The sequence below is a fragment of the Centruroides vittatus genome, unplaced genomic scaffold (genome assembly GCF_030686945.1).
Source record: "Centruroides vittatus isolate TY-2023 unplaced genomic scaffold, ASM3068694v2 contig_925, whole genome shotgun sequence".
NCBI lineage: Eukaryota > Metazoa > Arthropoda > Arachnida > Scorpiones > Buthidae > Centruroides > Centruroides vittatus.
The window spans coordinates 174,590-201,938 of record NW_027122611.1 but is presented as its reverse complement, the minus strand read 5'-3'; the positions used below and the strand labels follow the sequence as shown (position 1 = coordinate 201,938).

Genomic DNA, 27,349 nt, shown 5'->3' with positions numbered 1-27,349 from the left:
TTCGACGATGATGTCACATCCGAAAGTGATTTAATTTACGTCACTTCCTGGTTCAAGATTCCAGAATTTTCTAGTATTCATCCGAGACTTACTCGTGCGGAAACGTGTTCTTCGAATTTATTAACGCTCTTGCGTCGATAACCAAAAAAGATGGCAAAGTGGGGCGAAGGAGATCCCAGATGGATAGTGGAGGAGAGACCCGATGCTACCAACGTCAACAATTGGCATTGGTAATTTCTTTTACGATATAATCGTCGTGCACGTTTTGAATGGAGTACGCGAAATAGCTCGTGCAGTCGGTAAACTCGACGAAGATGCGCGTTATAAGCGTGGACGCCGGTATTGCGAGTGACTTCAGAATGGACAAAGGGTTGTTTATAAGCCTAAAAATTGGCGAATGTTCTTTATTTTGGAACATTATATTACGGAATTCTGCTAAATTTTAGAATAGACGTGCTCTGCTCGGTTTTGAGTAGTTTCCAATCTCGTGTCCTCGCGTTAGAGCATGGCCCTCGAGGATTTTTCCCGGTCCCAAAGAAAATTTGGGGCCCGTAATGGTTCATATCACCATAAATTAATGTAGTTTTTTACGAAGAAAAATTAGTCTTAAAACTGCCTTTTAAATAGAGACACACAGAGTATTTTATTTATTAAAAAAAGATGTGGCAAAAGGGGTCTGGTCTATCTGCACCACATTCTGGCTCTCGTGAGGAGACTTGAGATTAGAACCTCTGCAAAAATAACATTTCCTCTGCATTATGTGATGTCGTTTTTAAATCCGACCGCTACTGTATGCCGTCGGGCTATATAACTGCAATAATATTAATAAATTACCAAATAATTTGACACTGATATAGCCCGATGGCATACGACAGTGGTTTGCTTTAGTAATTGGCAAGCGCCAAATTCGACAGAGGGCGCTCAGGATGGCTGCCGAAACAGGTAAGGAACTGACCATATGTTTGTTCAATGCCTGAGCCAATTCAGTTTCCATCAGTGATGACTACTGCGATGACCAAATGGAGAACAAATCATTGATGTCAAATTCTAGACTGTATCGGCGACAGGAAACGTTGTCTTGTAGAAGGTGAAGCCGTTTTGGATGCTGGACACATCGTATTTTGTGGATTAAACTCTAACAACAACACTGAAAGTTCATGTTGTTGCTTTAGTGTTGCAATCTCAGATATTGTCGTTTTAATACATCTCAATTACGGGGAGAATGCACGTGCAAAGCGGGGCTGTCTGGTTTTCGTAAACATGTGATAGCTGAGCATAATACTAAAATGAAAACAAAAAACTTAAGTTATATTTTCAATTAAGAATATTTTTAAAAATTTGACTGGAAAGTTATCTTAACATATGTATTTGAAGATAGAAAATTTACCTATTTTCTTTCCAATCTGTGTACAAAAACAATTTTTCGACAGGCATGTCCATTTACAAAAAAAAACTTAGACATTTTTTTTTATGTGGACGGCTTCAGATTTTCAAAAGAATAATTTTCAAACTTGAATTGGAATATTACCGCTATGTCATGACTACATAAGAATTATTATTTAAAAATAAAATAAAAGACTATTGTCTGTAGAATTAAAACACTTCTCACCTGTTACATGTTAACAGGTGAGAAGTGTTTAAATATTTTAAGCAGTATACACCATGTTCCAATATAAAAACATAACTATTATGATAAATAAAACTATATTCAGTTTTGTTGTTAGAGTTTAATCCACAAAATATGATGTGTCCAGCATCCAAAACTGTTTCACCTTCTACAAGACAACGTTTCCTGTCTGTTCCTTACCTGTTTCGGCAGCCATTTTGAGCGCCCTCTGTCGGATTTGGCGCTTGCCAATATATGTATTGGGTTTTTGTAGAGTTGTTTCATTTTTCACTATTTGAAGCAAGAGGAATCTGATATTTTTGAACATCATCATCAAATGAGAACTGCACATCAATCAGGAAACTGAATCATCTAGATGAGAAAACATTTGCATCCTTTTGCTTCAAATAATGACCAAATGTTTTAATATTTGAACTAAATTTACTAGCCTGTTCTTCGGTTTAATAAATTTTGTATCAAGTAGATTGCAGGTATTGGAATGTTGTGTTAATAAAAAAATATAATATAGTAATGTGATTATGATAGTTACTAGTTTCGGTTAATGTTGGTGCCAAGATGGTGGCTCGTCTCTGATTCCAGCAAGGAAACAGTGGGATGCACATTCTAACCTATTCTAATAAATTACCATAATTATTAGCAACCAAATTATTATAATAGGTTAGGTTAGAACATGCGTCCCACTGTTTCCTTGCTGGAATCAGAGACAAGCCGCCATCTTGGCACCAAGGGTAACATTAACCCTAGATTTTCTTCAGAATTTATCACTGTTATCAATGAGTTTAGTTTGATGTGTGTACGTTTTCAGAATTTCACTTTGAAGAAGTCTCACATCTTGGATTAAAGTGTATTAAAGTAAAGACAATATGTTTATGATGTTTAACGGTCTGTTCTTATGGTAAAAACTTTGTTTTGATTTGAATTATCTAACAGTAACGAATGAGTAAAGTTATTTAATATTTAAAATACTCATCTTAAATTTTTGAGTATTTGTTTTGGTCTATTTTACTTTTGTAATAAAAACTGAAGACATTTCTAGCAAGATTTTCTGAGTGTCATTGACATCCTATTTTAGTAATAAACTATCTCTAAGCAAAAAGCCAAAATTATTTTATAGATCCAAAAGTGATCTTTTGGTGTGTTGCTCTCTACAACTTCTTTCTTGCAGTGCCAAATAATTGTAAAAATTAAATTTTAAAAAAATTTGGAACGGTATCCTAAAACGATGTTTAAAATTAGCTTTTTCCTCTTTACTAAATGGGATTGAAAATTCTTGTGACACGAAGTGTATTGCTAATGTGTTATTATCTGCTGCCAGATATGCAGTGCAGAGTTGATGCCACGTGCGACTCAGCATAAGTAAACCTGTTTGTTAAATATATGTATATGTAGATTATAAAGTTCCTAGCAAACAGTTTAGAAGGAATCTTTCAAAAATATAGATCAATTATTGGGTGTGTCTGGCCAAATCAATAGGGATATAAGGAAAATTTTGGAACAGTGTTTTGCGAAGTCACTCCTAGACATTGTTTCTTTTTAATTTATTTGCTTATATAGGGATATTCAGTTATGTTTGAGTGCTGCTGATAGTGTAAAGCCTGCAAAAATGTAGTGGATATAGTGAAATCTGTTTCTGTAAATTAGTGATATTTATTACATGCATTAACTTATGGAACTGTTTTTGAAGCAATGAATAGCTTTATTCCTTATTCATATGTTGAAAATAGTTTTTGTATTTAACTGTTGGTTAAGTACAGATTATGTACAGTACTTATATATAACCTAGTCTATTCTTATCTGATAATTCTGTGAAATATTTTTATTAAATATAATGACATTTAAAAACAAACTACCATATATTATTGTTTATTATTTTGGCTTAAATTCTTCTGATGCATAGAAATACATAATCATTAATTTCTGAGATAAACATTTTTGTTTCATACTTGTTAGACTTACATTCTGAAAATGTTGAATGTGCAATAGATTATACTTTGGCAGTTGAATGCAGAGGTGATGCTTTATCTAAAGCTGGGGTAATTAAACTATGGCCCACGGGCCAGATCCGGCCTGCGAGGTCAGTTTGTCTAGCCCACTGCCGCATTGTGCCACAAACGAGCTAAAATATAATTATTTATGTGGAAATATCATAGATTGTAGATAAACTTGCTATGTAGAAAAAGTTTAAGTAAGTAAAAATGCCAAAATTGGTCCAATCTAATTTTTGCATCTGACAATAATATAATATTTAAGAAAATCAGTGAAATAAAAAATTCGGCAACTTTTTGCAACTTTGGATGTCAGAGCATTTTTGTATAAGTACTGTACCTGCAATGAAGTTTCTAAGAAAAGCAATTAAGAGCTCACTGCAGCAATCGTTTTTGTGTATTGGTAAATAAATATACTGGTTGTCTCTATTTTTTGTGTATTCAGTATACTGCATTGAACAAAATGGTTATGTGGCCCACACTTGTCATTCTTTCAGTTACCTGGCCCGCTGCAAAAAAAGTTTGGTGACCCCCGATCTAAAAGAACATGAATATTTTGGATGTTGACTAGAAGAATATTGAATTTAGACACACAATATATTTTTATAGGATGTCTTTTTGGTACTTAGATGATGATAATTTATAGCTTAACATAACTTCTAATATGAAATAAACATCTCTTCACTGTTGGTCAAAATTCTGGTATTAACTTGTGAGATGTACTGTACAGCACTTATTCTCGTACCTGCGACCAGCTTTCGATGTGATTTATCCAATGCTGTTTTTGTATGTTTTATTCACTTGTTCAGAACTTTATAAACATATTTCATTGTCTTCAGCATTTCTAAACAAATGATTTGTAATATATATATATATATATATACAAAATAAAGCAGTATCACTCAAAATAGTGGTGTGTGGACTGGTCCATACAAAATCCCTTAGAAACAAGGTATTGTATAATGCTTTCAGAAGCATAATTGGTGACTAAACTGGCCTTTCTTACATTTTCGACAGTGTCGATGATACAAGCAAAAAGCAAACATTTTTGGTCTCATTTGGGGATAAGAGTCGGGCTTCTATATATTTTCTTTTTTTAAATTTTTTTTTTAGCTTAACCTTTGGAATTTGAAATGATTTTTGAAAAAAACAAAGTTCTGGAAAAAATACTTGTACACCAACCAACCAAACAGTAATGGAAATAACCAGACGGTTTGATTGGTTTAAAATGATCTTGTTCCAGAACTTTGCTTTTCAAAAATCCAAATTTCAAAAGTTAGGGTAAAAAAGAACTAAAGAAAAATTATTTATAGAAGCCTGACACTGGGTTCTGAGTGAGGCCGAAAACGTTTGCTATTATCGATGGCATCGCTGGAAATGTACGAAAGGTCAGTTTGGTCACCAATTATACATTAGTTCTGGCTTTAAAGAATGCTTCTGAGAAAGGATATAAAAATTAATTTTACAATATTGATAGTTGTCATATGACTATGGTATTATATAATGCTTTCAGAAATGTATACAAGTATCTAAATGTGAAGATACCAAGCTGGCATTCTGGAACTAAAGTGCAGTAATATTGCAAAAATGTGCATACTAATTCCTGATAAATAAAGAAAAAAATGTCAGTCTTTTACATCAAATGACTTGAAGCGTCAAAATAATCAAATGTTATCAATTAATTCCAATTCAAATTTTATTTGCTTGCTAATAATAATTTACTGTGAAATCCTGTGTTTAAACTGTCCGTTTGATATAAAAACACTAAACACAGAAATCATTAAATCGTTTACAAACATATTAAGAGGTTGTTGTATTTATATACTGTAAGACTGTAAGATTATTTATAAACTATTGATTGATAAAATATATATACAGTAGACCTCCCCATAACATGGTACATACGTTCTGTGTTATATGAATTCCGTGTTGTACAAGTCACTTAAATAGGCTACGTGAGCCAATCACAACCCGGCACATGTGCAGTTTAGGGGCTATGGCTGTTTGAAAGGTTTTATTTCATAAAATTAACTGATTCTAGACTAATTTGACTCAACATTTCCAAAACACGTATAATTTTTTGGGAATAATCCATATAAATTATGCTATAAACAAAAAATTGTAGGATTACTTACCAAGTGCGCACTGTTCGACGACGCCATTGCTTAAGCTTGTTTTTGTCATGGAGTAGCTCATTGAATGGCGAGTGCGTGTTTCCTGATAAGTTATTTTTCTGCGAAAAATTCGCTGAACTTTGGAGACATCATAAATAAAAATATAATTTTTATGGCTGTTGAATAATAAATGTTTCTTAGTAGGTCAGCTGCTCATTTACACTCAACGGTTTGTACAATATCTGCTATTGGTTCAGATTCAACCAATCCTGTCGCGACATGAGTCAACAATGACGTTTTACCGTGTTATACGAACATGATCGCGATTTTTTCGCCGTATTATACGAATCCTTGTTATATGAACCTGTGTTATGAGGGGTCTACTGTATATAGGGTGGTCCATTTTAATCAGTTCACTGGAATAATCTTAAAACTATGCATCCTTTTGTTAAACTAAAATTGTTAAGCATTAAGGGGACTACGAGGTAGTGCTATTGATTTCATCATACATGGTGCTGTAATTGATGAAAATGGAGTCAATTATATTTTCTTAAATAGGAACACTTTATTCTATTGCATATTGTACATAAAATAGACACACTTTTTTTAATCTGAAATATTTTTTCCAAAAGATGCATTTATTAGAAATTACGGGTGAAGTTTTACATGGCCACCACAGCATGCATGTGCACATTTATGAATGTCTGTGAAGTACACTAAAAAGAAAGAAAAATTAAAAAAAAAAAAGGAGAACACTAATCATTTGATGGAATCAAGATCAATGTCTTCTCTTTAACACAAGCCTGATGGCTTTAACCAACTAGTTCATTTTACCATAACTTTGGACTACTGCCAAACTTAAGCAGCCTTTTAACATATTACTATAACATGTTATGCCTACCTTTGGACTATATTTTGTCGTGAATTAGTAGCGAGGTTGAGGCCGAAGTTTTAAACGTGAAAACGTGTATAGCCTTTGTCAAACTTCTAGGCTTACAGGAAAGTGGCACCGAACGTCCGATGTACACATTTTCGCGTTTAAAACTTTGGTTTCAACCTCGCTAGTGTTCAGTGGTCCAAAGTTAAGGTGACCTTTACTACAGTTATTACATATTAAAGGTGAAACACTTTCAAATTCTATTCATCTTCAGATTCCTTATAACCAAAAAAAGAATCCTCCTTTGCTTTTAAGGACTCCAGTTTAAGCAGAAAAATGATGAATTTATGGAATCAGATTATACACATTTAAAGATTTGATAGTTACTAAAATGGTTTACTATGTGCAATGATTTACACATTAAAATTTTATTATTCATTTTTATCAGATGATATTCTGTATATTTGATGTAATAAGCTTTTGACAAATTTTTGGCTTTTCATACTTTATTAAAAGTCATAATAATTGTAAAATTATGATCTTAAAACCAATTCATTTATTGTTATTAAGCAGCTTTTAAGATTTTGAATAAAACACTAAAAATTTGATTGAGGGTGACTCAAAGCTTCTTCTTAAAAATAACTTGGAATATCATTTTTCACATTACTAACGTTATAATGTGTTGGAAATATAGAACAAAAATAAGAACAGTGTGAGACAATGAAACCATAAAGTAAGTCAATTGTGGATGGTTTGTTCTAGAAAAATCAGTTTTAATTATATATCTCACTCGCAGACCCAGCCATGCATTGTTGTTGCTCAAAATGTATCTATTATAAATGTATAACACTTCCCCATGTGGGGGAATTTAAAAAAAAAATCCCTTCTTAGTATACATTCTGTACGTACCCTATTAAAGCGCAATCAAAAACACACAAAAAAAAAACGCATCTAAAATAGTTTAATAGAACCAGAGTTCTTCATGATAAGCCTTAATCTTGTCCTTCTCCCCCACGGGAGAATATCGAAAAATCCCTTTTTAGTGTATATTTGTGATGTACCTTATTGAAACGCAATCAAAAACACAAAAGATCGCATCTAAAATAGTATATATTAGTATAGATTACACATATAAAGATTTTGAGACTACTGTTACCTTACCTATAATTGCTTATTTGATGGTAATGGTTATTAGCAGAATATTCTTATTTTCAGTTTTACATAGTCTATTTTCAAATGATCTTATTCAAATTTGCTTTTTAAGTGTGTTCTTTATCATATTTAGTTGTAATTGTTAATGATTGACATACGTTGAAAAAGTTATATAAGTATTTTTAGTTTCGTTTGCTTTCAAAAGAAGTTCATACAATCTTAAGGGGTAAAACTCCACTTGTATCCAATGTAGTCTATTTGTAACAAAAAATTCATAACAATTCAACATCACAAAAGGCCAATCCCCTTGGACCAATCGTAACTTGCTTTTCTTCCCCTTCTCTTGCCTTTTTTTTTGCAGGAGATAGAGGGTTGGTCACACTATCTGTTGTGAGATAGGTGTCCAGTCCTGCTCACACTACAGGTATCTCTACCATCACAGGCATGTGCTGCTTTGCAGGCATTTGGGAATGACTGTGGAAGAAAAAAAAAAGATTCCTTGATACTATTGATAGTATTGTGATGGAGGATTTTAAAATGTGCATTTTTAGAGACAAAAGTTGAAGTAAAATTTAACCATGAAATGAATCATCTTGCCAGTAGAGCATTCAAAGTAACCAAGAAAAAATTAGAACATTGGCTGCCATAAAAAAAAACTGAGATGATACATTACCATGTGCACTAATGTGTGCTTTCACAACTTCTAAATTTTCATTCATAAAACTACATAATGGACACTGAAATAAATCAATTGAACCATGGAGGATGCCATGTTGCTTTTCACTTTAAACTGCTGCTGCTGCTGCTACAAGTGGTCGTTTTTGCCATCTGATTGCATTCACTTTGGCTAGCAATCTGCAGGAATTTTTAAGCAGATGCTGCTTGCACAGAGTTATGCGGAGGAATAAAAGAACATGCCCTTTGTTCAACCTAATCTCCTTATCCATTTGCTTTGCTCAATTCAATTCCTGCTTGCTTCGCTCTCCCGTTGAACCATCCGTTTACTGAACTCGACTCCTTGCTCGCTTTACTCACTTGTTCAAAAATTTTGTGGTGATTTGATTCCCAGTGCTGCCATTTCTGTTTTCTTTTGTGAGAGTCATGACAATCATAAGCTTATTATTTTATATATAGAGAGTAATTTAAATTAGCTTCTTTAATTGTATACTGATTGATTGATATTTATTGTAAAAGGAGTAAACAAAAGTCATAACTGTTATTTGAAATTTTATCTACTGGCACTGTCATTTTTGACTAGTAGAAACATTATAAATTGTCTTATTAGCACATAGTTTAAAAGTAGCTGTTAATTATTTTGTTTGATAATCTTCATTGACTTAAATTCTTCTGGGGGTGACATTTATCAGCTGTTTTGTAATTGATTATTTCTTCTAATTTGTCATCTTTGTAATCTCCAATTTCTTAACATTTCTTTCTAACAAACCTTTGCATCTTTCTAAATTCCTATGTATTCAACCAATTCTTTTGTCTTCACCTTAAAGTCTGTAGTTATCAAGTGACTGTATTCTATGCACGAGGAAGTCAATATTCTATTGAACTATTGATCACTCTTCGCAAACACAGTTTTGTTAATTTTAGCTATAACAAACTGTACTCTTCTAACATTCTTCACACATCTTGATTCCATTCTTAGTATATCTTATTAAAAACTCATTGCTGCCTTTTGATTACTTGTTTTTTATTCTCTTATTAAGATTGACCAATATCATCAGTCTTTTAAAGCTTATAAAGTCAATTTTTAATTGGTTTATCTATATTTTCTAAGCTTGTTGAATTTTTTTTGTTGTTGTTGCCATCATTTACTCTGTACCTATTAAATTTAATGGGGTCTTTCATACTCTTATGCTAGGAAGGTGGATATCGTAAGTCAATGATGACTTTACCTGTCATATTCAAAGTAAATAAATGAATTAAGCAAAAAGTTTGATCTTTATAAGATTCTTATTATAAAATATTAAAACTCAAAGATAAAAAAATAGTAATAGACTTGAATATTGTTAAAATTTAGTCTATATCTTGTATGTATTTTAATGAAAAATTAATTTTGTAAATGATTTTTTCAATCGTCTTTAAATTTTATTTAATGGACAGTTACTTTGAGGTAAATTTATATTAATTATCTCAAAGTAACTGTTTGTTATTTTGATAACAGTTAATTTCTTATAATAATATAACAGGAAATAAAATCTATTATTAATTTTATTCATAAGCTATTCTATGAAAGATACTTAGAGACCTAACAGCATCGGAATTATATTATTAAAAATTGTTTAATGTTAATCTGTAAATAAAAAGTTATTTTGGAACAAAAATGTCTTTAATTAAGCATTACCATTGTTTTCATGCATACTTCATAAAAAGTTTCAGAAGTGGAAAATTTTATACAAAACAGTGTATAGCAGAACCTCGCTTAATTAGTGAGCATATTCGTTCCAGAGGCTTACTCGTTAAGCGAAACAATTTTTCCCATATAAATTAATGTAAAATACGATAATGTGTCTCATGCCGAAAAAATACTGAAATATTTTATGTATAATATTTATTCTATGAAAATTATACAATAAACATTGTTGAGGAGTGTGAATTGTCATCGTCTTTTCTTCTACCGCGGAATGAACCAACCTGGAATGCAAATTCAATTTGCAGAAAACAAAAAAAAAATCAGATAATTTGTCCAATAAATGCACCAAACAATATTCGAAATTCTTGGGCCATACAAAGGCTATAATTAACTATTAGAAATTAATTAATTTGACTAGATGTGGGTAGTTATGCTTCCATCTTGTATTAAATTTAATAATTATAAATAATCTTTAATTTAGACATTTTTGGAATTTAATTTAGAATCAGTCACTAAATTTAATAAGAGATGGAAGCATAACTGCCTACCTTTAGTCAAATTACAATAGACCCCCCCCCCATAACATGGTTCATATAACACAGATTCGTATAACACGGCAAAAAAATTACGATTGTGTTCGTATAACATGCTAAAAGAGACTCATATAACACGGTAAAACAACATCGCCGACTCGTGTCGCGACAGGATTGGTCGAATCTGGACTAATAGCAGATACTGTACAAACAGCCATAAAAACTATATATCTTGACCAACAGGGGATATAACGGCCATAAAAATTATATTTTTATTTATGATGTCTCCAAAGTTCAGCAAATTTTTCGCAGGGAAAAAACTTATCAGGAAACACACCCACCGTTCGATGAGCCACTCTGCGACAAAAGCAAGCTTAAGCAATGGCGTCGTCAAACGGTGCACACTCGGTAAGTAATCCTACGATTTTTTGTTTATAGCATAGTTTATATGGATTATTCCCAAAAAATTATACGTGATTTGGAGATGTTGAGTCAAATTAGTCTAGAATCGATTAATTTTATGGAAGAAAACCTTTCAAACAGCCGTATCCTCTAAACTGCACAAATGCTGGGCTGTGATTAGCTCATGTATTTAAGTGACTCGTACAACATGGATTCATATAGGGGTCTACTGTAATTAATTTTTAGTATTTAATTATAGCCTTTACATATCCCAAGAATTTGGCATATTGTTTGGCATGTTTATTATATAATGGGCTATGGTTTTTGATGTTCATACATAATATGTGTGAACACAAGTTTGGAAAAATTGTGATTACAGGCTACACTAAGTTGCTAGATGAACGAGTTCTAAACACGGACTGATGGAGCGTGTGCACAATCTAGGACTTCCCCTCTCCTGACCACTCGCTATGCAAGGTTCCACTGTAATTCTGAAATTTAAACAATATAATTGCACGTTTCTTTTCTCGTACAGTTTTATATACATTAAACACGATCGTTAGAAATCAATGATGGCCTTTGTTTTGCTGACAAATTGGATAGCAATGACAAACTGACCTTTTGTTTGTTTCTAGTAGTGAAATCATTGTAAAAGAAAATGCAGACATGTTTTCTAATACAGTAGAGCATCGATTATCTGACCCTCGATTAACTGACTGCGTTCTAGTCGGCAAATTCAAATGTCCGCTAGTGATGTGGCGCTACAATATTTGGTTATGTCTTGGCTACTTTAATATTATTTCTGTTAAATTTTTGCATGTTTTAGCTGGCAGCACTGGCTCGACCATGAAAGAGAGGATAGTATTTAAACCAGGCCTAATACACTATACTAATAATGTATTTTTTCATACTTTTCGGTTATCTGACTTTTCAGTTATCCGACCAACTCCAGTCCCCAATTAAGTCGGATAATCGATGCTCTACTGTAAATTATTGTGGAATATTCTTTTACAATGCTGTCACTGCTGGAAATGTGTGAAAGATCAGTTTGTTGCCATTTATTCAATAGTTCCAGCTTTAAGAATTTTAAATTGTATAGTGTAATTATGTCTACATTTTTCTTTTGCATTTGATTTATTTTGGTTTGAGAAATCTTTAATAATTGTTTTATAGTAAGAATTCTGTTTTTATGTAAAAAACTTGAATCAGCTTTCAGTAATGTGTACTTTATTAAGTTACAAAACTCTATTGGTATTACAGAAAAATATTTATTTTACAAGTACTTTTGACAATACATAACTGTCCTCTTCAAATTACACATTAAAAAATACATAGAAGAGACTGAAATGTCTTTATTTTTTGTCATGTCCAAACACCAGGAACAACAGTTTTTAAAAGAAACTAATGTATTTTTAATTACTGGCTTGTTACTGGTAAAATTTTTAAACTGTTTTGCATATTTTTGTAGAGGTGGTAGCATCTAATGAATTGTTTTCTCTCCAGTGGAAGACTATTGTTCCTGGTGGTTAGATATGATGAAAAATAGACATTTTAGTCTCTTCTATGCATTTTTTAATGTGTGAAAATAGTCATTCATTTTTTATAATAGAAAATTACAATGTACTAAAAGAAATGTTATGTTATATATGTATAGTAACTTCTTTAGGATACTTTCCATTTTTTAAAATGGTTATCCTTGAAAAAATAGGTGATAAGATCATCATTCCTTAATTTCTCATTTTAGATTCTACATTATCTGTCAAGTTCTTTTTGGGTTTACTTTTCTCCATTTCATAAGAATCCAGTCTGAAGTGTGGTTTGTTACGCTATTGTTTGCCATTCTTGGCTCATGCCCATACCATTCTAATGTTTGTGTTTACTTCATTTAATGTAGTTTTTTTCCCATATCTTTGTGTTTCTAACAATTTCCAGCTTGATTTCCTTGCAGATCTCTGGAAATCCATCTTTACTGCTGGTAGTTTCTTTTGGTTTTTCTTGTCAAAACTTTGGATTTTGGTTCTGTATAACATTAGAATCGTGTTGCATATTAACTTTTAGTTATTTCTTGCTCCACAGCACCAAGTTTAATGTGCCTGTTTTTTTTTCCTTTGTCTTTGCTAAATCGAGCAATGCTGATATTTACTGTACACCCTGGCATGGAAAAGGTATCAGATATATAGAAGTCCTGGAAATTTAATGTCGACAGGCGGGGGATATGCATTAATTACAAGAAAGAAAAACAAATTTCACATGCCTGGCAAGCAATGTATCACACCATCCTAATTAAACTGAAGTGCCAAAAAAATTAGAGACAGCAGCATGTGCAATGTTCTTATCTTCTATCTACAGGAGAAATGCTTTGAGCTGGAATATTTGCATTTAACATCATAGGTACAATACTTATAAGTTATGTGAGACTTTGGTTAGAGTAGCAATGGGCTATGTAAAGGATTTATTGCCATTTGATCATGGACAGATTGTTTGAGCAAGAGGAATGGGTCATTCTATCGGAGAGGTGGCCAATGCTCTTGGATTTTCTCATGCAATAGTGTCAGTTATTTAACAGGAATACTTAAATTCCAGACAGACATCAGCAACACGTGCACAGTTTGGGTGCCCATGGCTAATACAAGAACATGACTGTTGGTGGCTAACCAGGTTAATAACCATGCAGTCAAGGGCAACTCAGTGCCAAATCAGATCAGACTTCAACAGGGTACTGCTAAACCCATCAGTCAATGCACTGCACAATATACACTGCATTCCTTTGGGTTTGGTAGTCTCCAACCCACTCTGGTATCAATATTAACATCCAGATGTCAGGCAATGTGCCTCACCTAGGACAAAGAACATTGAAATTGGACGGTGGATGATTGGTGTAGTGTTTGTTGTCAGACAAATTTTGTTTTTGGCTCTTTCGAGCTGATAGTTTTGTTCATATATGGAAAAACCATATGAAGCCATAAATTTATCAGGTCAGCAAGATGTAGCTAATTCTGGTTGTGGCTCTGTTCTGGTCTGGAGTGTTCTATTGGTATGAACAGGGACTAATGGTGAGATTGCAGTTGACTTTGACAGGTGTGATGTATACTAATTTTCTGACAGACATTCTGCACCCCTTTATGCTCGCTATGTTTCCCTCAACGGTAATGAGTTGTACCAGCAGGATAATGCTACTGCCCACAGGGTGGCACAACAATAGTTCAAGAACACTTGACAGATTTTCAGCTACTGCCTTGGTTGCCAGACTTTAACTCCATAGAGCATTTATGAGACTGTGCAAATGTTACACAATGCCTTGCAGAACTATTCAACAAATACAACTGAATTATAGAGAACCATTGAACATGTCCGCATTGTAACACCTGTGCAACAACTGACACCTCGTAGTTTGTCACGTCATGTAATCGCTGTTATTCGGGCTCAGGGATGAGCTACGCATTATTAGGTAGATGTGTCTAAATTTCTGGCACTTCAATTTATATAACGATGTACGTTTAACCTTATCACAGGTCTGTTGGCAATGTGGCAATTTGAATTTGACCAAAAGTCTGATAAGTGTTCCATTCATAGACTGCAGAAAACCTGAAGCAGTGCTCAGGAGCCTGAAAACGTTTGTAAACCTTTGAAATTTCTCACCGGACACAATGCGGTTTGCAGAGGCGTGTTTTAAAGTCCAGTATGAAGGTGAAAGAAGTTTCTCAAAAACTGAAAGCATTTGTGTCTAATATAGGTTTTGAAAATTCAGAAGCATTTTGCATTTGAGAAATATATAGCAATTAGAAATTAATAGTTGTCAAATTATCAGATGACAAACAAGTAATCATTTTGAGATTTCTGGACAATTAATTTATGATCAGGTAACTTTGTCATTACAAATAAAAATACTATGTTTATTACACTTCATATTGCTACTATTAATAATAATTAATTATTGAAGTTTGAATCCATGTTAATCTTTTGTATTGCTGATTACTTCATTCAAACACTCAAACTGTGATTTTAGATAATTATTGTAATACTTTTATTGTAGTTGATTATATAAATATGTGTCTTTATTTTAAATAAATTGTATACAGTTTTTTTTTGCAGCCATCTTAATATATTTTTTTATTTTAAAATATCAAGGACCGAAAAGAACGCTTCTCAGTGGTCTAAAGACAAAATATCGGAGCTTTTCTTAAATTTAAAGTTGGATGACGACATCGGTAAGTAAGACGGCACCGCCCTCATTTTAAATCTGGTAAAATTTGCCTAAGTTTTAATAGTATTTTCCCATTTCAGAAAGCTTAAACAAAATTCCTGCTGAATAATACAAGTGTGTGAATTTATTCAAGTAGAATTAAAATATCTTTCAAAATAAATTAATAAATCGATTTAAAGAAAACTATAGTCGATCTTTTAATACAGAGCCATTTTTATTTTCAGGTTGCTGCGAAATCACAGAAATCACTAGTTGCGAAGGTGAAGCCGTAGTTAATAACAGAAAAGCGAAATTAATATTTTTTTACGAGTGGGTTATTAAAATGAAATGGAAAGGTAAGTTTTTAGAAGTATTTTACAATCAAAAATGTATTTAACAACTAAACTAAAGATATAAACTTTAATTTCTTTAATAAACTTTGGAAAGAATGGCACCATTGCATCTTGGCTAGTGCTACATTAAATTTTTTTTATTTCAAGAATTTTTATAAAATATTTTCAATGATTACTGATATCAAATGCCAGTAAGAATTAAATAGTAAAATTTATTTAGATGTTATTTAAGTCTTGAAAAGATGGGTAAAGTTGCAGATATCAGAGGAGGAGAAGCTATTGTTTTGACAGTTCTGTTCTTTTGACGACTAATTTTTAAAATGGCTGAGCAACTTTTCTATAGTAAGGAGCCATGAGAGAATATTTTTATGTGAAATTATGCCAAAACACTAGAAATGTTGGATTTATTGTCAATTTTACATAGACACAGTCTATCTTACATAGACTTTTACATAGACACTATCTTACACAGTTAAATAACTGTGTAAGATAGTAACATAAAGGTTGGTTTACACAGTACCACTGTTGATGTCGCACTCAAAAATGACTGAGATTCCGATGTTTACATGTTATTTTGCATTGCAATTTGAACATGCATAAGATCATTTGTTTTTCTTGAAAACACTATCTTGGATAACATGTTATATTGAATAAGAATGCAATATAATACATGATTCCAATGCCATTATTGATTTAGTTTGACAATGAATGAAAAATCTGACCGATTAGATTTTCAATGACAGAGTCGTGACTGTAGACTAAGGTCTCCAATAAGAGTTCATTCAAATGCAATGAATTCATCCATGTCACAATTTCGAGTGACAGTATCAGCAGTTGTAGTATCATGCAGATTAGCCTTAAATAATTAAATTATATAATTTTTTAATTTTAAATTGTAGACAAAAATTTAAGAGAAACTATTGATGATTACTTAATTTCAGTGAGAAATTAAAGAAGCCGATTGAGAAAAGCACAATCATTATATTGAACTGAACTACGATAAAAAGACACATTGAAATTTATATAGCAAAAAAGTAACATTGTATGTTGTTTGCCAAATAATTTCTTTTGTCATGTCACTTTGGGCATATGTACTGTACACATATTTCAACTTACCAGTTTCCATTGAATGATAAAATGAATGTTTTTACACACTTGCTGACAAGATTACACTCAACAATCAACAAACATCAATAATGTTTCCAATTATAATTGGCAATATTATTGATGATATACTCTGATAAACTTTGTTGCCATTAGAAGTTGTAATATCAATATGTCTCTGACAGATGCTTGAACTTTATTAATTAACAAATACTTCTAATTATTTACGGAGACCAAATACATTAAAGAATGGAAACTGAATACAGCAGGACCACTACTGTATTCAGTTTCCATTTGGAGACCACTTGCAAAAGCAGAAATTTGAGTAAAATAGCCAACCCCATTATATTTTATACTAACACATCTATTATAATTTTTTCCTCTGTATAAATAAGGCAAACACTATATTAATAATAAATATGATACTGTAAATCATAAAAATAATATTTTAGAATTTTTGGGAGCAGACTTTCTCACTAAATCTAAAATTTTAATTTTCTCAGCTGTTATAAATATCAGAGAGGAAAGTGTGGCAAAAATATGACAGTTGGCAGCAGCACAATTTTAAATGTTTTTGCCAGGAAAGTTATGCAACTCATTGTTGAATTTTTCCTCTAAACTAGGCACTTTGCAGCTTTGGACTATCAGAGCTGCTGGCATCAATCAGTGCATTTTGGAGTTGTGTGTGAAAGTAATTAGAATAAATAAAACTAAGAGGAGATCTGTTATCACAGTCGTGACATGTTTCAAGTGAAGTCCATACTAAGACTGACAAGTCGCTGCATTTAGTGTGAAACAAAGAAATGAGACAGTAATGCTTTTCCGGAATGAGAATGAGCACGAGATGCCAGTGAAACTTTGCGCAACTTAAAAATTGGTGTGGAATTAGTGCACAATTAAGAATTTTTATTTTATTTTATGTATTTTTTCTGTTCTTTTTATTGTCAATAGAGTAAACCTGGAACTGTGTATGGCGAGTCTGATTATGGCAGCGTACTACTGTATATAAAATTTAATAATTTTGACTGAGGATTAAAAAAAAAGAACCATATATTGGCTGATGTTTATAGACTGAATTAATTGATAGGATATATAGTAGACTTGAACACAGAAGTGAGCTATTACTGAAAAGCAATTTAGTATGTTAGGTGATACATCGTTATAAGAACTTCATTTGCTACTACAGTAGAGCATCGACTTTCCGAACAACCCCAGTCCCTAATTGATTCGGTAATCTATGCTCTAGTGTATTTACTATATGGGAAACTAAAGTAGCAAATTAAATGTTGTTAGATGCTAATTTTTGAAAAATATATTTATTCAAGTATAGAATTAAATAAAAACTAGTAACCAAATATAATAATCTAAATCTAATTTATAATTGATCAATATACAGCAACATAGCTGACTAGACCTGGCACCTTTTGGCCTACCTAGGCCTGTGTATCACAAATCCCCAAATATAATCAACCAATCGATTAATGAAATTTTTTGGTTTTGTTGATATCTTTATAATTAAAAAAATGTGCACGCTTTTATACAATTATTTACTTTTTGTAAATATTGATATTTTAATTTTGGCCGGATGAATGATGGTTAAGGTGACTGCCCACCACTCTGGATGACCCCAGGATCAAATCCAGATGGGTCAAAAAAAACCCCGAGAATTTTTCACGGGATGATCTGTCCCAGATGTGTTGGGTCCCATTCTTTGCCACCCGACCATCCCGTCAGTGAGATTGATTAAACAGGTCCTCTTACTACTCGCAGTGTGAAAAAGAGTTCCAGAAATTTCTTTTGTTCAGATGATATTTGGTCTGATCAAATCTCTTATATCCTTTGGTTTGAATTTCTTTCAGGTATACCTACACAATACTTTAGAAACTTCTTTGTTGTTATAATTTTCAACCTTTAAATTAAATAGGTAATTCAAATAGTTAAAAAAATTTATCAAAATACTTGAATTAAGCATAAGAATAATTTGATATGACCTTAGATCTGTATATGAAATAAAGATGTTATAAGAAGTATTTAATCCTAGAAATATTTTGTATGAAAAAGTTTTCGATATTTGATGATACGGTAATTTTAAAAACACGTGTTTGCTGCCAGTTGATGCAATTTTTCAGCATTTGCCCTTCATGCAACACAATTATTTAATGTTACTTTTGTCTTAATTAGAATTGGCTGGTATAAATAAAATTATGTTGAGTGTCAAATGAATGCAGACAAGCTGACGTGAAAATGTTGTTTTGATATCTAAATTTTTGACTGACTGACTAATTATCCATTAATTGGCGATTGTTTTGACTTTTAGTATTAGAAATAATTAGCCGATTTCAGTTATTTTTGCATCTCTGTTTCATATACATTAAAATTTTGTTTTTTACCACCACAAAACTTGTTACTTTAGATATTATTTGATTAATACAGAGTTGGTGGAAAATAACCGGGTATTGAGTATTGATGTACCATATTAAATGGAAATATGGATGGATGCATACCTTAAAATTCAATGTAGACACTGGTGCCAACATAGTTTCCTCAGATCATGATGTGGATAGAAAGCCACTTCTCCGTTCATCTGCAACTAAACTTGTGTTCATTGGCTTTGAATGACAATTCTCAATTTCTGGGTGGATTGTGGATTGACATCTCTTCACTATGCTACTGTCTCTGCAAAGCAACCATTTCGTAGCATGTAGCATCTGTGCTTGCTCCCCAACATACAAACTGTTGGTTGTTTTCTTGTCATTGTGCATGGAGCCTGTCACTACCCACACCACTGATGTGGGAATTATAGAATTCTTTTGATTGGTGTACACAAACACAAATTTTATTATAATTGCTATACTTTTTGTAGTAGTAATGCAATTTCTCAATTCCTAGTTACTTTTCATCTATCCTGTATTACTAATTGAATGAAAGAATAAAGACTTTTAGTATTTTAGTATAAAAGATACATATTCAATTGAAATAAATTTTGTTTTTTAGGATACGTAAGTGGAAGTTCGGAAGAAGTGAAGGGAAAAATTGAAATTCCTAATCTTAGTGAAGAACATGATCCTAAGGATGTTGATGTATGTCTTGCATTCAATTATTATATTGAAAATTTACATGATATGTATTATTTTAGAATTACTTGGCATTATTTACACTCAAATTTTAAATCCAATTATTATAATATTTAAATAGTAACCAATTACAATAATACTTTTCTCATTCTCACTTTTCTCATTAATCCAAATAATTTAATATTAAATCTATAAACCAAAGTTGATTAAAGTCAAACCTCTGTTTACAAACTTAATTCATTCCTAAAAGTTGTTTGGAAACTGATTTGTTGTAAAGCCAAAACAAATTTTTCCGTAAGAAACAATGTAAAATGTATTAATCCATTCCCGACCCCCTGAAAAGTTGCATGTACAGAAAGCCATTATTCTACTGTATATTGTGCTCTATTATTCTAGTTGTTGTTTGTGGAATGTTTATTTTTAAAAATTCTTTTAACAGATAAATATATCGATAAAAACCAATAACCCAGAATCTGAAATTCTAAAAGAATACATGAGATCGAAGGGAGCAGAAATAATTAGAGAAAAATTAGCAATATATATTTCCTCGTTGAAAGAAGGTACATTTGCATTTATTTAATGAAAGTCGCTTCTAAGAAATAACAAGGTATTAATTGATATTTTTTAAATAGAATTTTCTCAAGGAATGATATTACCAACTAAAGACAATGCTGCTCAGTTAAACGTGAAGCCAACGGTAAAAAAACCCACTATGCCCGTAAGTTTATACTAGACTATCAAGTGATTTCTCAAATATAAAATTTAATGCTTGTTTTAATTAACAAAATTTTAAACAGCAAAACAATCAGATATCGGCCAAACCGGCGAGTGAAGTTGGCGTTCCAATGGAAATGACCAAACTTTCGAGTACAGAAAGTTTCAAGTGCACTGCTGAAGAATTTTTTAATGCAATGACCATTAAAGAGGTATGGCTTTAATTTTTATAATTTATTTTTATTTTAGAGGAAATAGATGTGTTATTGTGTAAGATGTAATGTCCAACAATCCCCATGGGATTAAGAAATGAATAAAATCATAAACACTGGATATGCACTTGTACTTTAAATTGAATCTCCACCCACGGTTGTTATATAGCACTGAAGAGGGGTTGAGAGTTCATGTCAACCTGAAATGCATATGTAGAAGAAAGAATTGAATAAACTGTATGTTTTAACCTTCGGATATTTTACTTGCTGAACAAAATACTATACCTATAAATATAGTATTTTATTAGTTAAAACACACAAGAATACAGAAAGCCTGTAATTAAGAATATTAAGGATAAGTTAAAACTAGAGATAGCATCACCAATTTTGATTTATTTGCTTCATTTTAAAAACTATGGTATAAAAATCCCCCATTCAGTGATTTTTTTTTTCTTGTTTTTGTTTAAAGATTGGATATTTTATCCTATAAATTTAAATGAATAAATATTTAACTTTTTTATCCATGCACTAAAATGTATAAATTTTTAGATGGTGCAGGCCTTCACTCAAGGACCTGTTGTACTGCAGCCCGAAAAGGGAGGAAGATTCGAATTCTTTGGAGGAAATGTGTATGGTACCTTTATTGAGCTGGTGAGTTATGGTTGTTTGCTTTTGTAAAACTGTGTAATTTGGCTTACTAAACTTTAGTCGGGCAACACTTCCTTTATATATTGTAACAATTGTTTTATTTGTCATAACCTGTTTGGTTACGTAAGCAATTTCTGATGGATGGCATTAAAAATGTAATGCTTTTTCTATAGGAAAATCTTTTTCCAAAAATTCTCGAAAATGGATGTACAGTAGCTGGCTTTTTTTTTTTTTTCATTAGAATTCTATCATCCTCCACTTTTTGAGTGTTTTTGGAAAGGGATAATAAACAGGATTGAAAAATTCTTGCTGGTTTTTAGTGAATTTTAACCCCCTCTTGTCACATGTTAACATATTTTTCAAACCCTTCTGATTATTGTACTTTTTTAAAAAGAAGTGGAATTTGGTTTTAGAAGTTTTATTTACAGGGTACATATCAAGTAGCTTACTCCAAAACTTGCACTTGTCAAGTGTTGTTTTATTGAAACAATACCAAGAGGTGCTACTTTGGTTTCTGTGCAAACACTTTTGGGGAGATTTTCTGCATCTATAAATACTTTGTCAATCCATTCAATGTTTTCATCAGAGCCACATACAATCTTCATCATGAGCTCCCTCTGCTTTCTGGCTGCAACTTGCACCAGTTGTTCTTTTCAATCTACTACAGCAGTGTTTCCCAAACCGTTTTTGAGCCACTGACCCATTAGTTCTACAAACTTATACCCAATACCCTAACCCACTTTCCCTTGTGTGAGAAAGGCTTAGAAATATTCTTAGAAAAGCTTTTTATGAACTTCGTACTTTGTGTCCTTGCCATACATTCTCTGCATCTGGAAATCATTAAACAGTGTTTTTCTTACCCATTTTAACAGAAGAAAGGGAAAGGCTGTCAGTGACCTGAACTCTTGCATATGGTCACTGTTTGGTCAGGACCCTGCCTCCAGTGCCCTCCTGCCACCCCCTTGCTTCTTTTCACCCTTAGATTTACTCACCACCTCTTGGAGTAAGTGGTAGTGCCCTTTTGGAAACCACTGGACTAGAGCTTGGCCTTGAATTTGCAGAACACAGAGTGGTTGTGAATGCTTTCCATTCAGACATGATATAATTCATAATTGTCAAATGTCCAGTTCTGGGCAACACATGGTAAATAATAATATGACATACTATTGGGCCATCACAACCCAACCAACAGTTCTACAACTTTGGTTTTTTTATTCACATGCAAATTCCCATAGTCGGTGGTGCCTCTAGAGAGTTTTGAAATATTAATACTGAGTTGCAGAATAAAAGAGCAATGTACGTGTAATTTTATTATACAAATTTTCACCCAAAACCCAATTTGTATATTTAGTAAGCAGTGTAATCACACTGCCCCTCTCCCTCTCTTGACATGGATTGTCACATTTCTTAAATTCCTCCCTCTTGGGGCATGACACCATTTATGGACGGCTCCCATGGAAAAAGTATTAAATTTTTAATGCCATATGCGGGAGATAGCAGGTGTAACCAAAGAGGTTGCAATTGACCTTAATAAGATTTTCATCTGTAAATCTGTGCATGACTGTGGAATAATGTTGAATGTTTATTTCAAAAGATTAATTTAGATCTAGAAACTTGGTTTATAAAATGTGTGTAAAAGTTTAATAAATTTACATATTGTAACATTTTTATTTAACATTACTTAAAAAATAAAATTTGTTTTTTTGCCAAAAAAACTAATGTCAAAATTACAAAATTTTAATATCAGATGATGATGAGAGTGAGGGAGGGAATAATGAATATAAATCTTCAAATTCCTTCTTTTCTTAACTTCAGCAGTTCTTTGGAAAATAAATTTCAGTCAGATGTGTAATAATTTGTGACTGGGTCAGATTATGAAACAGGATTGTCCTGGGTAATCTTTGTTACAAATAAGGACCACAAGTTACCTTTTAAACCACAGAATAGAGCAGAGCTTAGAGTTGTTGGATAGTTATCTTACTGCATGGTTAAGTGTAATGGCAAACAAAATAGAGAAACAAAAAAGTAAGTGAATCCATGGGATCGACTGGAGTGTAGATAAAAATATATGTCGGATAATAATTAATCATTTCTCATTATGAACTATTAGATAAAATAAGAGTCACCTACAGTATTGGCCATGGAAATTGCATCACCTTGGTAACTTCCAAACTTTTAAAATGTGTAGGGACCTCATCAGAAATTTGTCAATTTGTTCCCTTTGCTAAGTAAAGATGCTGTGCATTTTTATGGCCCTGCAAAGATTTGTGAAACCAACTGTAAAAAAAGTGTCATTACATGGCCTTGCCAATACCATTGACAAATATTGACACAAAACAGTGCAGTTCAGTTTTGCTGTGAACTAATTTCTTGTTTTTGTAAGTAGGCTTGAAAAATGCTAGAAATAACTGTTTGTGGAAACAAAAAAATCCTAATATATCATTGAATCTAACAGCTCTGCAGTACTTTTGCATAGAGTAGGCTAGTTTCTTCTTTATACCAAGCTTTTTTAGATGCTGTTTATTTTCAAGCCTTTTCTCTGCAATTTTTATCTGTAATATGGCAATAGCGCTTGATAGGTTTGATGAGGACTGTTACCAGGTCAGCTTAGGTATTGATAGGGAATTTGTAAGAATTCTTTTACTTAAACAATAAGTTCTATATTATTTTACAATTTTTTATCATCATTGTTACTTAGAGAAAGAACGCAGTGTACTTGCTGTCTTGGTGTGGTAATGTAGAAATTGTTCTGGAATGTGTAAGATATCACAGGTATTGTTCCTTTATATTTTTTAATTCTCTGTCTTGTGTGCACTAAGCGGGCTTCTTTGCTCCTTCATTGTTAGAATTAGCTCGAAGATAAGATGTTTTTGTAGCATTCTACATTTGTACACTCATTTACTTATAGTCTAACATCTTTACTAGCTTTGCATCCCTGTGTCATTTGACTTGCCGGACTCTACTGTTTGTTAAGTGATCTACTGTAGGCCTCACCTTTTTTTTAATGACTAATGTAGGGGTTGTTGTTGGATCCTTGCCCATTAAATTTGGATTTGTCCAAAAAATGATGGAATTTGGTGTGTTATTGTTCTAGTTAGTTCACGTGCTATCTAGAACAAATAAGCCACCATCTGTGCATTTTATTTGTCTATAATGGCTTCTTATATGGATGGTAGACATTTTAAATCTAGGTTGCAAAGACGATGATGATGATGTAATTTGTGCACATGCTTAGTCGGTCTGTTCTTTCTACTTTTCGAACCGAAATAGTTTGGAAGAAATAGCATGTTTTCAAGGGCAGAGATGCTTCTACATTCTATCCCAGTGACACAGCTTTCAAAGTTTCCATTTTCAAGCATGCTTTATAACAAATGCATAATTGTTGACACACACTGTCTACAGTGTGGTATTTAACAAGAGGATAAACCTTAGGCATTCAAACAACAATAATGGACTTTACGCAGTGCTAACTTTCATAACCTCCATCTTTTCATTTTTCTTCACAAAATTGCAGTCCTCTGCATGAGTGTGTATAACCAACAGGGTTTTGAATAGTGAAATTTCCATGGCTGCTACTGTAACTCTGACAATTTACATAAAACTGTAATTTCTGTAAATTAAAAGAATATTTTGATTTAAATAACTGGTACTAGATTTGGATTTTAATATAAAATAACTTGGTACTCATGCTAAATATTGTATAGCAGGACGGAGAGTTCACCGAGTTCGGCGTTATTAATAGTTTTGGTGTTTACCACTAGTGCTATTTGACAAACTTGTTTGAACAAAGGAAAAAATACCGACACAGTTTCAAAAATGTTAAACTTATATCTGTTGTTGTCAGGTGAATAAAGATTAAACAGAAATGTTCTAAGGAGAACAGAATGCATATTATTCAAATTAAATGTTTGTCGAAAGTGTTAGTGGTAAAAACTATTAATAACACCAAACTCAGTGATTTGGATCTTTTTCGAGATATCCCCAAGATCAGGATAAATTTAATTTAAAGGTTATCCAGATCACAATCGAATCTGGTCGGCCATCTTGCTTTTTACCTAATCACAGAATCAGTTTTAACCACCCAAAATTAGCTAGTTAACCGTTCAACAGTTTATCCCAAACATTTAACATTTACTGCATTTTACTTCAGGGTTAAACTCTTAGGTCCTGTTGCATAAGTAGTGTTTAACAAAAAATATTTATCACATCTGTAGTAAGTATGTTTTCAACAGTAATGATAAGAGACCATTTATTTGTATTGATACCATTGGTTTGATTTTTCTTTTCTATCCGTCGTCTGGCAACAATAATCGAAAATTTGTTCGACAGATTCCCAACGAGAAGATAAAACAGCACTGGAGATTCAAAACATGGCCGGAGGGACACTACTCCGAAGTGAACATAGAGATTGATCAGAAAGACGACTGCACCGAAGTTAGGCTGACCCAGACAGGAATTCCCAAGAACGACCTGGACAGGACAAAGGAAGGATGGAAGAACTATTACTGGCAAAACATGAAGAGAGCTTTCGGATTCGGAGCCATTTTGGTTTGACCCCAGCACCCCGAATAGACAGTGGGGCCCATCTCCTTTCCGGGTCGGGTCGACCCCTTTAGGCTTAGCCATTTTTGTACATTTGCCGTAACAATATTTAATTGGACCGAACCACACCTAGATTCCGGTTTACGTAAATCTCTCATTTATTTATGTACTTAGTCTGCGTTGCTCCCACACTTCATTCTCTCTAATGAGTATCTGCTTCTTGAAAATCGTCACAATTCCTTTGTAAAAAAAAAAAGACAAATGAAATTATGGATGTATATCATCATTTGAAAAATAAAATTTAGTGGGAAATTCTAAGTGATAATTATACTGTTATCATTAAAAAAATACCAGGCACACGTGATACTCAAAATGGTAACAGAAGTGGGATCAAGTTTGGAGAAGTGGAAATTGGAAGGCTTGGGTCACATATGGGGGAAATTGATTCTTCGGTAGGCTTTCTTTACTCCAAAGATTGTTATAGATACTTCTAAATACAGGAGAAATCATCAAGCCTCCTGGGGTTTCTCAAAACTGTATTTTGAGACTTGGTGCGTCCAAGTTCGTGTTTGAGTACTAGATATCCACATCCATTTATCAAACTGTGGTATCTACTACTACTACTACTACTGTTAAGTAAATTAATGATACGGTATAAATATAGCAAAATATGCACCTAACACCTGCCCGAAGTGCCAAATTACTTAGCATTTAATTCGTAGTATAGTCTGTGTAATTTGGCAATCGTTTGGCTTTAATATCTCCTAATTCCACAATTCAATAGTTAATAGTTTTAATTAGAGGTGAGGTATTGACGATTACCAAATCATTGTTTTTGACATTTTTTATGACGTGCACAGAATGAACCACTATTACACAAAGTAAGATGCTTTAAATTTTCTAAATCTTTCACTTCATTATAAATACGTGATGTATTTCTATTTTAATCATTTTTACTCTTCTCCATTACATTAACTTTTGGAGAAAACCTGGAAAACTCCACATCTTTAATTGTTTTGGCTGGTGCACAGTCAAGCTTCTCTCTTGAAGACTGCTTCAAAGAAGTTCCAAACTTCCTTCTGCATTTTAAATCTCTATAAAATGAACGAAGATGACGAACATACTCATATTTTGCCGACAGAGTTGCCAGATTTGTGATCGATTATTTGACCATTTTCTGAAACTCCAAGATGATTTGGACTATTGACTTTGCAATGCAGAAAGTAGAATTAAAAATTCTATTGTGCGAGCTACAATGTCAGGTACGGTACCACCTTTAGGGCCTGGCAACTGGAGCACCTGTCCTTAAGAAGTTTAACTTCTGATATTTTTTATGCTATCCCTTTTTTAAATGGTAATTAAGCCTTAGCATTTCATAGGAAATATATTGAGCCACATTAATCCTCTTTACCATACATTTAGTCACTTATAGCACAGAAAATGGTAATACAGTAGAGCAGCGCTGTC

General features: G+C 32.6%; 1 protein-coding gene across 1 annotated transcript; it reads left to right on the top strand.

Moving 5' to 3' along the window:
• Window positions 1–26,207, top strand: LOC136984605 (activator of 90 kDa heat shock protein ATPase homolog 1). The gene is made up of 9 exons (XM_067281665.1): window positions 1–230; window positions 15,181–15,260; window positions 15,481–15,591; window positions 19,687–19,772; window positions 20,206–20,326; window positions 20,399–20,484; window positions 20,564–20,692; window positions 21,242–21,343; window positions 25,670–26,207. The coding sequence occupies exons 1-9, from the start codon at window positions 151–153 to the stop codon at window positions 25,892–25,894; spliced, it is 1,020 nt and encodes a 339-aa protein (XP_067137766.1). The 5' UTR covers window positions 1–150; the 3' UTR covers window positions 25,895–26,207.
• Window positions 26,208–27,349: the final 1,142 nt, after the last annotated feature.